The 14,095-nt window shown below is 37.1% G+C and overlaps 1 protein-coding gene across 1 annotated transcript in view; it reads left to right on the top strand.

The window, feature by feature from the left end:
* RELN (reelin) overlaps positions 1-14,095 on the top strand; it is a 553,128-nt gene that overhangs the window by 526,527 nt on the left and 12,506 nt on the right. The window contains exons 54-61 of the mRNA XM_006053468.4: positions 2,540-2,715; positions 2,865-2,971; positions 4,061-4,303; positions 4,884-5,059; positions 8,102-8,175; positions 8,990-9,151; positions 9,883-10,040; positions 12,081-12,300. Of these exons, the coding sequence (XP_006053530.3) occupies positions 2,540-2,715; positions 2,865-2,971; positions 4,061-4,303; positions 4,884-5,059; positions 8,102-8,175; positions 8,990-9,151; positions 9,883-10,040; positions 12,081-12,300 (1,316 nt within the window). The remainder of the gene's footprint in view (positions 1-2,539; positions 2,716-2,864; positions 2,972-4,060; positions 4,304-4,883; positions 5,060-8,101; positions 8,176-8,989; positions 9,152-9,882; positions 10,041-12,080; positions 12,301-14,095) is intronic.

Below are 14,095 nucleotides of genomic sequence, written 5' to 3'. Positions count from 1 at the left end.
GGCAAGAATACTGGAGTGGGTTGCCATTTCCTTCTCCAATGCATTAAAGTGAAAAGTGAAAATGAAGTCGCTCAGTCGTGTCCGACTCTTAGCGACCCCACGGACTGCACCCTACCAGGCTCCTGCGTCCATGGGATTCTCCAGGCAAGAGTACTGGAGTGGGTTGCCATTGCCTTCTCCATATATATATATATATATATATATATGGTTTATTAAATACAAGAATATTAGGACCAAGTGCTAGTATGTTTTACACACTTAATAATATAAACCAGTCTGTATGGATTAAAGAACATACTCTGTTTAGGGGGGTTTTATAGAGCAGACTGTTAAAGTCAATATTAAACCTTACTTAATTCACTTTTTTCAGTAGATATACTATTTAAATTAGGAGGATACTGTTGTTGTTATGAAATAAAGCAAATAATATTGATACATTATCACACACAAAAAAAACAAGTTTTCAAAAAGGTGGAAATGGCACCAGAATTTTTGTTCAGAAAGTGTTCTGATTTGTTGACTGCTGAAATGTGGTTGCATATTAAATAAGAATAGAGAGGTTAGTCTTGGAAATTTTAGCTATTATATCATTATTTAACATGCAAAGTTGCTCAACACTGTTGCCATATATATATAAACTCTGTTTCTGTGAATAAATATACTGTATTTATCTTACAATAACAGAAAAATGACTAAGGTAAAAAAGTACAAGTGATTGAAATTGAGTGTATAAGTGACAAACAATGTAAATAAAACCTGTCATTTTGTGACTTCCCTGGTGGTCCATTGGTTAAGAATATGTCTTCCAAGGCAGGGGATGCAGTTTTGATCCCTGGTCAGGGAACTAAGATCCCACATGCCACAGGGCAACTAAGCCTGTGCTCCACAATTACTAAGCCCATGCACTTCAAGTAGAGAGAAGCCCCCGAGCTGCAACTAAGACCCAAGCAGCCAAAAATAAATACTTTTTTTTTTAAACTGTGATTTTTTTCTACAATACTTCAACAATTTTGAAACTAATAGATTAAAAACATAAAATTGGAGCAGTGCTCACTTGTACCTGAAGCTGTTAGTTTGTATGTTACCAAATGAGATTATAACATGAGAAACGTAGCTACAGGTACTAAATAAATTTTTTGATGTAGAGTCTTTCATGAACATTTAAATTCCATTAGCATGCTTCAGTTGGATAAGAAATTGTAGAAATCTATATTATGAACCCTGAATCAGATATTTATAATGAGAGTTTAACATGATTACCAAAGCATGTCTTCTGACCCTTGTGTTCTCATATATAAACCTCCAGTTATAAATTGCATTTATTTGCTAACATCAGTGAGGTGAAGTAAGGCTAACATGTTGACCACATGTCTTTAACTATAGAGTTGATTATGTTCCAAATTTGAAGAGGGTCTATCTAAATCATCTGAACCAAACAATAAGATAGCAACTAGACAGCCTACCTAAAGAAGTGAAAAGGTATATAGTTTTTCTGTAAACAGCTACTACAGTTGCAACTATAACATACTGTTTTCATGACATATTTCTATCACTAAAAAAACAAAAAGAAAAATGAAAAAAAAAACTGCCTCAACCTAATGCAAAACTGTATTATGGACAAAAAGAATGTTCTCTGGACAAAATGAATAGAAAATCAAGAGCTTGACTGTGATGTGAGGAAATGAAATAATTGAACATAAAATTAGCCATAATAAACCCTAATGTTTTATTTATCTGTTATGTTTTGGAAATAGACTATTCCTGGTTGGTGGTCCTTTTTAGTCAAAAGGATAAATTGGAGACTCAGGGGGAAATAGTTCATTCTAGATTTTGAGCTCTTCTCCCTATCATCCTGAATCTTGGCCCTGACAAACATGTGAAAAGTACTTTAAATTGCCTTCCAAGATTGTTTTCTTTTAACTTCATACAGAAAGGTTTGGTTTCAAGTGTCCCTGCCTAACCAAATAAGACATTTTAAGTTTGTTCTGTGTTGAAAGCTGAAGGGTCCTGGGTTCCTAAAATACTCTCCAAGGTGCAGGGAGTGGAGGGGGCACATATTTCCAAGGAGAATATGACAATCATTCAGGGAATACTGGGACAGGGGGAAGTGCTAAACCATCTGTTTTATCTTATTCCTTTAATTTTTTTAAATTTTTGTTCCTGTTTCATAATATCATAATAAATTACAAGAGTACTTTCCATCATATACAGATAAATATTTTGAGAGTATATGCTTAAGTAAGTTTTTACAAATAGGAATATTACTAAACTCAACTTTACAATTGTTCTATTTTAAGATTCTTTCTAGATTTTAAATTCCAATAATTAAGCATTATTTAAGCAGTTTAAATGATCGTCAATAGATGATGGACAAGAATATTGTGGACGTATCATGTTGGGTTTCTTTTAATATCTTTCAGAAAAGCATTTGAAATCAGCTCTAATTTTTAAGGTCCAAGATGTAACTTTGTATTGTCTTAACTATTCCATAATTATTCTTTTAAGTTTTTACTTTTAAACACATACCACTTACTTCCAGACTTTTCTGAAGGAACGCTTTGACAGTGAAGAAATCAAGCCTGATTTATGGATGTCCTTGGAAGGTGGAAGTACTTGTACTGAGTGTGGGATTCTTGCAGAGGATACTGCGCTCTATTTTGGGGGATCCACAGTAAGACAAGCTATTACTCAAGATTTGGATCTCAGAGGGGCAAAGTAAGTCAATTTTTTTGTTTTCTTTGTTAAAACTTAGCAAGTTGGCCCCCAGAGGAGAACACACCTATGAAAGAAGTTGTTATCCACCGCTTGAGTAGATAATTTGTTCTAACTATCTGTTCTGATGGCTAATTTGTGCTTGCATTCAGATTCCTGCAGTACTGGGGGCGCATTGGTAGTGAGAACAACATGACCTCCTGCCATCGGCCCATCTGCCGGAAGGAAGGCGTGCTGTTGGACTACTCTACAGACGGAGGCACGTTTCGGGGGTGAAAGCCATGCCTTGCAGCAGATTCCCAAATTCCATCCATTGCCCCTCAGAAGAGTCTCCGCAAAGCTTTGCTGACCTGGCAATGCAAACAGTGAAAGTCACAATGAGAAAGCTATAGACCTTGGTTGCATTCCACCCATTACACATTCTATATTTGTAACTTCTGTGTTGTACAAAATATACCCAAAAAGGGAAAAGAGAGAAATCACATTTAAAAAAAACTCCAAGCTTATGAATAAAGACAATAATCACGAGGCATAGCTGAAGCTTGATTATAAATGATACAATTAAGAAATAAATTTTTGCTTAGTCTTCCAAGTAAAAGATAATTTTAAAAACATTTTAAAATGTTTTAAAAAGCTTTTGTGTGAACAAGCATATAATAAATGGTATAGAAAATCTATAAGAAAGCATTAGTAGTTGTGGAAAACTATAGTCAATTTGTGAGTCTGTCACACACTATTTTAACAAGATTTTGTTTCATTATTTTGAAGTAGCTAGAACCAGATGAGTAGTACCATGAGGTCTTTAGAAAATCAGCATTAGGGGATAGGTATCATTCTTAATAACTGGCAGATAAATAGATGACCTTACCTTTAAAGTATTTTAGGAATTCAAAGGTGTTTTCTTAAGTAATTTAAACATTCCACCTACTGTCTTATCAGTTGATGAGAGAAGCTTCATATTCGTCCAACAAATCACAAATTGCATAGAATTATAATCACTATATTTTAAAATACTAGGAGTATCTTATCTAGAAAGATTTAAAACATGGGTGTTTCTCATTATTTATGAGAAATATGGATATAGGAATCAAGAACAAAACTTTAGAAGCAGAAAATTTAATTTTTACCTCAGTATTTTTATTTTTGCCCAAGTATTTCTAAATACCCTTCCCTTTATATCATCACTCTCATTTTGAAACAGTGTGTGAATACTTACATTAAAGTCAGTGAAATCACTTCTCATTATATGGCTGAAGATCTCTTTGGAGAACTTGCAGTAACTTCAATATATTGGTGGTTTGTTGTGTTTTTTCCAGTATGTTACTATGTTGGTATATTTGTTTTATAGGAATTACTTGGACTTTGCTCCATGAGATGGATTATCAGAAATACATTTCAGTCAGACATGACTACATACTTCTTCCTGAGGAGGCTCTTACCAACACAACTCGACTCCGCTGGTGGCAGCCTTTTGTGATCAGCAATGGACTTGTGGTCTCCGGGGTAGAGCGTGCTCAGTGGGCACTAGACAACATTTTGATTGGTGGAGCGGAAATCAATCCCAGTCAGCTGGTTGACACTTTTGATGATGGTAAGAAACAAGACATTGAGCAGTCTTCCCTGTGTATCTTTTGTCTGCTTATGTCTTTACATGAATTACTACATGAAAAGCATTTAGATGAGTGCCTACCGTATATTTACTGATCAACGAATGTCAGCTATTATTTTGCCTCATAGTTTATACATCTTCAAGGTTGACTGCTTGTTGAAATTTCAACAAAGAATTTAATAAATCCCATTAAAGACAAAATGTCTTGCTCTAAATATAATTTGAAAGTTCAGCAGCCCCAAATAATTTCAGTTTCTTTAAGAATTTCTATACACAGAGACACATGTTTTATTGGTTTGAAAGTATTCCAGGAAAAATCTTGCAATGGTAAAAGTTACCCAGACTAGCAATTATATTTTAAAAGTTGGGTAATTGTTGTACTAGCATTTAATAATCTTTTCTAGATTTGATTGTTATATATATATTATACCAATTAAAGAAAATAAAAATCAATCTTAAAGGGTAAGCAAAGAGCTAGAGCATAGACATTCAAGTAGTTCAACAATAAACCAATTAATTTAAGAGAATAACATGCCATATTACTTCCAATTTATCTTAACAGAAGGCACCTCCCATGAAGAAAACTGGAGTTTTTACCCTAATGCAGTGAGGACAGCAGGATTCTGTGGCAATCCATCCTTCCACCTCTACTGGCCAAATAAAAAGAAGGACAAGACTCACAATGCACTCTTCTCCAGAGAACTCATTATACAGCCAGGATATATGATGCAGTTTAAAGTAAGGGAAAGCGGCTCCTCCAGGCAGTATGGTGTTACATTTGGGGGAGGGAGTACAGAGAGAAAGCTTATTTGAACAACTATAAGGAAATGATTGATTTCATTCATTATAAGAGACTTTATTTTATGAATAAAAAAAGTTATCTTTCACAAAGGTCTTTATCTTATAGGATTATTTGAACACAGATATATTGAGACATAGAAAGACATGCAACTGTATTATATCTCAGATATGCAATCTTGACTTCACTTTTACAAACCTTGGAAATAAAAATCTCAAGTAGGTGCCTCTGTCTGTCTCTTTCTTTGTCTCTATCCTTTTCTGTCTCTCTCCCCCCACTAATTTCTCTACCACTTTCTCTTTATGCCTATTTCATACATCAAGCTTTGCTTCTTTATATGTCCTTTTTCATTATCTTTCCATTTTTCTTTTCTCTCTGACTTCCAAACAGCAAACCTATACATTAGCCCAATCGAAACCTCCCAAATCCTCAAAGATTTTAAAAGGACCCTCACTTCTTATTAATAAATGCATATTTTACTCATATAGAAAAATGAAAGAGAAGGCATAGGAGGTAATTAGTAGACAAATTAGAGAGAAAGATAAAGCACTATCGATTAATGTCTTATTGCAGAAAACACTAAAAAGGGACATTACAGAAATGCAGTTTATTACTGGATCATTTTAAAGAGACAGATCAGTTGTTCTAATGCCCTTATTTAAAAAGATGTGCTACAATGACAGTTAACAGAAAGAATCCTTATTAGCATAAATAAAAATGTGTTCGTAGCTGGGAAGAGGGGGAAATGGGGAGTTAATATGTATAGGGTTTCAGTTTTGTAAGAAGAAGAATTCCCAAGTTGAAGAAAAAAGGCAAATTTTCTGTTTTCCTCAGCTTTGTATTAAACTCTCCTTCAGAGACTGGAGGGTGAGGCAAGTCCCCCTGAATACTACTACCCCCTCAGGACTATCCTTACCTTAGTGACATGAAGGACACTCAAAATCACATCCAGTGTTACACTACCCCTAATTCCAAGACACGCCCCTTAAGAGTGAAGGCTTTTCCTCTCCCAGGCCCGCATCACACTCATATTTTTGAATAAGTTGGTTGGGGCCTCCTCTTTTGTTGCTTCTGTCAACCCAGAACTGAAGAGACTGAAATTTTCTTCTCTAGCCAAGTCAATTTGTTCCTTTTAAAAAAGAAAAAAAAAAAAAACTTGTCCCCAGAAATTTAAAAATTGAAGTGTCACTAAATCTACAACTTTAAAGTCACCATAGACTTTCTGAACACCACATGCAACACCTTTCACCCATTCCTCGTTTTTCGTTTTCTCTGTACTATTTGGCTTCTCCAGCTGTTCTTGTCTTGTTCTTGTCTTCTCCAGCTGGTGAAATTCTCTTTCCCCTCAGCTTCTGGGTTCTCTGCTGCTTCTCCTCTTACCTTCTTAATAGTTACGTCTATCTCCTTTTTGGCTCTTCTTCCCTCAACCCTCTAAATATCAGCATTTCTTAGTACTTCTCCCAGGCTTTCCTCTCTCTTCATAGACATTCTCACTATTGAGAACTTCATTCATCCTCTGGCTTCAAGTATCATATCTTTAAGGGCAACTCCAAGATTTGCATATCCAACCTTGACTGGCTCATCAACATTTAATCCAGTACTTTTAATCGCCTGTATACTTTTCTACACCTTTGAATTATTGGCACCTCAACTCAACATGTTGAATAGTGAACCTCCTATCTTCCCACTTCTGCCAACTCCTCTCTCTGATTTTCCTATTTCTCTTGATGGCATTGCCTCTCACTTATTCACCAGCTCTAAATTTTAATTTAGTCTTTGATTTATCATTTTTCACATCTAATTAGTTACTCCATCCTTTTAATTCTAATTCCCTGTATTCCTGACACCCATCCCATCTCCTCTGTGCACTGTTACCACCTTCATTCTGGGCCTCATTAAATCAGTAGTCCACTGAGTAGTCTTTTCCTGTCTAATCTCTCTCCACTTCACATGTCTTCAGCAGCACAGATTGATCCTTACAAAGCATAGCTTTGATACATCATTCTACTGCTCATTGATGAATTCTTTTCTTTTTTTAATTGAAATATATTTGACATATGGCAATGTGTAAATTTAAGTCATACCGCATGTTGATTTGATACATTTATATATTATAATACAGTTGCCACAATAGTGGTAGTTAGCACCTGTATCACATCATATAATTATTATTTCTGTTTGTAGTTGGAATAATTCAGCTCTCCAACTTCTGAAGAATTATTTTCTCACCCACTTAATCAGATTCAACCTCTCCTTCTTATGAAGCACCAAAGCATTTTATTTTTTTCTGGTTTCCATTTCCACTGCTGGAATATACTGTATTCTCTCTCTGAAACCACAGTTGTTTTATGAATAAGCATATAGTATGAAGTTTATAGCACCAACCTTCCCTAGTGTCAGCACTGAAATAGGACTTGTTCATTGAGCAGATGATTAGAACTTAAATTTGAATCACCAAGTCTTTATAGCATTTATGCACTGTTGATGATTCAAGCATTTAATTGCACATGATATGGAATACTTTTATCTACATGGAAGTGGAAAAAACTAGGAATAAATATTAAGTAATTAAAAATTACCATTTTTAATTACATATACAAATGTAATGGTAGCATCAAGGAAGTTAGTAAATGAATGAAACTATCTTGAACCAGTGATACTTTGTTTCTTTCCATTAATTCTCCTAATACTACTTTTCTTTTGACCAATTTATCTTCCCCAAATTTACAATTAGTATGTTATACTAATTAGGTAAATATAAATAGTAATTTTTAACCTTAATTCTCATCTCCTTGCAAAATGGTATGACTTGTATAAAACTCCAAAGAACGCCTTCTTGGTGCTGGCAGGCTGCTCTGTAAAAGCTTCTCCAAATACTTCTTGGTTACTTATATAGTCATAATGAAGAGAGATGGGAGTTCTTGTTAAGGATAGGCATTATTTAATCTTGCTGACACATACCAATTATCTGCTTGTTTTAGATTGTGGTGGGTTGTGAAGCCACTTCTTGTGGTGACCTTCATTCCGTAATGTTGGAATACACTAAGGATGCAAGGTTTGTGAACTCACTTTTTACATTTCCTCCAAATGTGTATATACAATTCAAATGGTTGTCTGTTTTTAAGGCAACTGCTTACAGGGAAGCATTCTTATGTATTAGAAGTGGCAGTTAATTGTATGCATGTGAAAATGTTATTTGTATAAAATTCACAATGTATCTTATTTTCAATTTTTCCTTCAAACCAAGAAAAATCAATTTCATGCTAGGCTGCAGCCAACAAATTTTGTATTTTAAACTAAGACACTATATTTGTCCTCAAAGTAGAACTCTCTTTTATTTATGTTGTTTGTTTTCAACCAACCCTAATAAAAATATAAATCAGTGAAAGATCTGATTATGCTTTAGCTAAAGTCACATCCCCTAAAGCATAGTAGCACTGTTGACTATAAGTCTGACTTAGTGCAGTTACCTCTTTAGGGTGTCTGTAGGCCTGCCTCCCACCACCACTTTGAAAAATGAATTATAGTAATAAAGTTTGGGTAGACAGAGAATTTTGTCAGTCAACTCCAGGTATAGTTCTTGTAGCAATATCAGGGAGAAGAAGCCACTAGAGTCAGCTCTGTACCTGCTATTATTTTATTCTGTCATCTGTAACTATGTTAATGTGCTTATAAAGAGTTAGGGTATATCTTATTTGAAATAATTTTCAATTTTTCTTTTTATTATATGTTATTATATATATGTATATATGAAATTTATATTAAAATTTCTTAATTTAACCCAATCATTAAGCATTACCTTGACATGAGACAGCTGTCTAATGCAGCCTCTGAAGAGTTGTCTAATGCAGCCTCTCTGGTTTCTGCAGGTCCGATTCCTGGCAGCTTGTTCAGACCCAATGCCTTCCTTCCTCTTCAAACAGCATTGGCTGCTCCCCCTTCCAGTTCCACGAAGCCACCATCTACAATGCTGTCAACAGCTCCAGCTGGAAGAGAATCACCATCCAGCTGCCTGATCATGTCTCCTCCAGGTAGGCTGCATACTTAGGTAAACTGTGTGGAATGACCTGTGAGTCTCTGCAGAGCTCATACAGTGACTCGACAGCAACTGATAAAAGGAGTCTAGACTTTTAGTTATAGCCCTAGTCCCCTCTCCCCTCGTCTCCCCGCTCTTCTCACTGCCCCATGCCCCTAAATGGCAACTCCACGTGCCCATAAGAAATAGGATTCTTCTTTGTAAACAATTCACAGACCTCAAATTTTCTTTTAATTAAATACCACAGCACACACCAATCTCAGTCACAGCCCTTGAGTGAAAAATGTCCCAAGACTTGGACTTGGCATCACAACTGCCCCAGTGTTCGATGCTCCCAGAGGCTCTGCTGTTCCCCCCACAACTAGTGCCCACTGGGGTGTGCCAGGCTGATCAGGTTATACTGAGTTGCAGGGTAAATATAACGGAGCATAGTCTTCCTAGAGTAGCATTTATTTTCCCCAAAGATTTGCAAATGACACACCACTGTAGGAAAAATGGATATGGGCTTATTACGGAATAGAACAGGAAATGCACATAAATTTTTGAGGAATTTTGGGGGTTTACTTCCAGAATCTGAGGGGTACAAGTTCACTCACTTCTGCCAATTGGATGCTTCGGGGGAAAGTTTTAGAAGCCCTTTTCTTAGAAATAGCCCCTATCTCCAGAGACTAGAGGCTGGACACACCCATGGGCAATAACAGCCTCCTGAATCCCTTCTGCTTTCAGTGCAACACAGTTCCGCTGGATCCAGAAGGGCGAAGAAACAGAGAAGCAGAGCTGGGCAATCGATCACGTGTACATCGGAGAGGCTTGCCCCAAGCTCTGCAGTGGGCACGGATACTGCACCACCGGTGCCGTCTGCATCTGCGATGAAAGTTTCCAAGGTCAGAATCCTGTTTTGTTGTTCTTGACCCAGGAGACTATAGGGTTCTCCTCATCTCAACATGTGTGCAAAAGCCACTAGGGAATGGATAGAAACTCTGGCCTGAGGGATTTGAGATAGATGATGCACTCTTTGATCACAGACTTATTTACCTCGGGGATGAATTATGAAGGATAATTTTATGCTGTGTTCCTTGAATTTTTTAAAATGCAGATTTTATCCACCTCCCTAAGATATTCTATAGTATCTTACATTCTCCAACTTCCACATGAGTCCCTGCCCCAACCTCTACCTTCCACACTTGATTTTTGCTCTGGGCCTCTCTCCTTCCCTGCCTGGCTGCCTGTCCCCAGACACTGGACCAATATTCTTTCTTCTTCGGCCTCTCCCAGAGGCAGCAGCCCCAGGCCTCCCAAGATGGAGCTGACAATTCAAAATGTTCTGTTTCCCAGGTCTCTTCGTCACATACACATACAGAAAAACCTTCATAACTCAAAAAATACACTTTTACTGCTTGAGTTTCTAGAGGCTGACGATGCATTTGGGGCAAAGTATCTACTCAATTGCTGAGATCCCAAGAGGTTGCTTTGTCAGTCCTGTTTGAAAGCCTGCAGCCCTGCTTTCCTTTGATGAAATGTTTCTCACAGGTTTCAGCCTCTATGTTACAAAGTTCACTGTATCCAATTACTATTACATCCTCAGAGCCTAATTCTTGACAAAGAGCAATGCACAGTAAATTTTTTTTACTGAACTCTTACATTGCCTTATACTTTACTGTTTACACAAGTATCCCCCCATTCATTCAGCAGAGTCATTTAGTACTTATGATACCCACCCCCATAAATTAACTATGGTTAATGTCACCATTATCACTTTATAGGTAAAGACATTGAGGGGAGCATAAGTGACTTCCCTAATAGTACATGTTGGAAAGAAGACCAGAACCCCAGGTAGTTCTTTCCAATCAGTCCCTATGTCTCTCAGAGATGAGAGATTTATCCAAAGAGGACCTGAATTAGCTTCTCCCAAGTGTACAATGCAAGAACCCATAGATGTGGATTCTGGAGTAGAATCTACTTAGCTTTATTGATGGATGCTATTTCCTTGCCTCCAAATGAAATAAGTATGATAAATGTAGATTGCTGCACATCTCTAATGTTAGAAATTCTTAACCGCTGTCTTCTTCCCCTGGTCGTCTTATTGCTGAGACCAGCTGGGTCTGTCCATGTGTTAGCTAGAGAATTTGAACTTTTAGGCAAATGAACAACTCAGCTGTCTCACTAGGAGTCCTAGCTGTCTAGAATTTGCCTTTTTCTCTGATCCAGCAGAACTATGAGCTTTTGATCTTGAGTTATTTTAGACATTGAGAAAAGTTGTGCTTTTCCAGTCAAGGAAAAATGTAGAGACATACACATTTGCTAAAGTAGTGCCTTCCTTAAATGCCTGTATTGCAGCTCTGTTATCTCTGAGAAACACTTCCAGTTTATTATTCCTGTATTTATTCCAGCTTCATTATGGAATATTTTATATGTACTCAGTATTATGCTAGGTACTAGAATCCAACAATGAATAAAATATAGACTCTGTTCTCAAGAATCAACTATGAGAGCTAGAGGGAGAACAAGAACATGACTTCTTTCCTGCTATTTTCTTATCATGCTAGGGAAAAATAAATTATGTTGCCTCTCATGCCAGGGTGAGAGCTCCCTTCTAAGACCCATGGCTGGTAACGATGTAAACCCAGCCAGACGCTGTATTTTTTTTTAACAATGGGCTTACACCAGTACTAAGTACATTAGCACCTACCTATTTTAGTAAATATCAACTCAAAGATAATATGACTTTTTAGCAACATAAGCCAATAATTGCTGAAATAAAAGAGAAATATTTATCTCTAGGAATCTATATCTGCTTGGTATTTTGTCATTCTTACAGTAAATCTGACATTGATCGGATTAAATGTGAAATTGAATGCTTGTTCATAATCTTTGATGATTCTGCTTGTTCCAGCTAATTTTTGCAACTATTCATTTCCCTCTAGGCGATGACTGCTCTATTTTCAGTCATGACCTTCCCAGTTACATTAAAGATAATTTTGAGTCGTCAAGAGTCACTGAGGCAAACTGGGAAACTATTCAAGGTGGAGTGATAGGAAGTGGCTGTGGGCAGCTGGCACCCTATGCCCATGGGGACTCGCTGTATTTTAATGGCTGTCAGATAAGGCAAGCTGCCACCAAACCTCTGGATCTCACTCGAGCAAGGTAACAAAACTCCTGTGTTGTAGTTCAGATACAGAATCAGTCACAAGCACATCACTGTCCATTGTTAGATATGATCATGAACTTCATGGCACGGGTGTCACTAAGCAGCAGAAACTTAATATCAGCTGAATTTGGTATGAGAAAGTATATATTTTCACAACTCAGAATTATGATTTGCTTAAATTTAGTATCGAGTTACCTTGTGAGTGGTGGTAACATAGGCATAAGCTTAGAGAAATGGCCAAATATAAAAAATAGAGAAGTGTATCACAGTAACACAGTGCTATAGGTCAGTTGTATGTCAATAAAGTTGAAAAAGTAAATAATTGGTTATGAATAATCTATATAGATAATTTAATGTGGACCATATGCAACCACGTAAATACAAATATGAGTGTGAAGATTTATAGTAATGAAGCATACATAGTCCTATATTTAGCATGCTGCTACTGCTAAGTCACTTCAGTCGTGTCCGACCCTGTGCAACCCATAGACGGCAGCCCGCCAGGCTCCCCCGTCGCTGGAATTTTCCAGGCAAGAACACTAGAGTGGGTTGCCATTTCCTTCTCCAATGCATGAAAGTGAAAAGTGAAAGTGAAGTCGCTCAGTCGTGTCCGACTCTTAGCCACCCCATGGACTGCAGCCCACCAGGCTCCTCCATCCATGGGATTTTCCAGGCAAGAATACTGGAGTGGGGTGCCATTGCCTTCTCCATATTTAGCATGCTGCTGCTGCTGCTGCTAAGTCGCTTCAGTCGTGTCTGACTCTGTGCGAACCCATAGACGGCAGCCCACCAGGCTCCCCCGTCCCTGGGATTCTCCAGGCGAGGACACTGGAGTAGGTTGCCATTTCCTTCTACATATTTAGCATATGTAGCTACAAATGGAAATGGAAGATTGATGGTTGGATAAATGCGAACTTTAAAAGTTCACACAGTTTAGGAACTGCATGCTAATGTAGAATAGAAAAGACAAAGGAAAAGAGACCCAGGAGGGTTGAAATTTTTTTCCCCACCTGCCCTTCCAGCTCTGCACCTAAGCCAGAGCAAACACAGCTTTTTGTCTGCCATACAAGTAACTTTGCTTTAAATTGATTAGTGCATTTACAGGTTTAAGTCTAGCAGTTTATTTGACCACCTATTAATCACTCTGTTAATCACTCAGGAATTTTATTAATCACTTCAGGAATCGTATAAAGATAGATTTCCTATGTTTAAAAACTATATCTTCTAAGGGGAATAGGATGCCTGTGAGAAGCACATCAAACACAACAGCAGACATGGTCCAGAGCCTGCATGTCTAACTCAGTTTTCCCTCTTCTCTGATCTCCAAACATCTTTTCCTAAAATAAACATGATTTATCCTTGTCTAGATTCTGTTCAGCTTGAAGCTATTTATAAAAAGCATATAGCATAGAGGCACAGTTCTTGAGTCACTAGCCTATTGTGTTCCCCCTTTGCCTGGCCAAGAAATAAAGCCATTCTTTCCTTCTCCCTCATAAAAAGCATATAGAGTAAATAGTATGGTTTTATTTCTTTTCTCTTCCATGTCCTCAGCTGCCTATTTGGCTGATATCACCTTGAAGAAAACAGAAGGTGTTTCAGGAGAAATGTTCTAAAAAGATTTCTAACATCCAAGGAAGAAAAAAGATCTCTGAAAGTCAGAATTGTTTTCTCTGTGTAGAACACCAGCCTTCCAAGCTAATTTTTCATATGTATGATGTAAAAGATAGTATAAATAAATTTTGTTATTTATATGACTTAGTCATAAGACTGGATGCTTCTATTTTTACCATA

Source organism: Bubalus bubalis, chromosome 8 (genome assembly GCF_019923935.1).
Source record: "Bubalus bubalis isolate 160015118507 breed Murrah chromosome 8, NDDB_SH_1, whole genome shotgun sequence".
NCBI classification, from domain to species: Eukaryota; Metazoa; Chordata; class Mammalia; order Artiodactyla; family Bovidae; genus Bubalus; species Bubalus bubalis.
The sequence above is the reverse complement of the archived record's forward strand: the minus strand, read 5'-3'. Positions and strand labels throughout refer to the sequence as shown.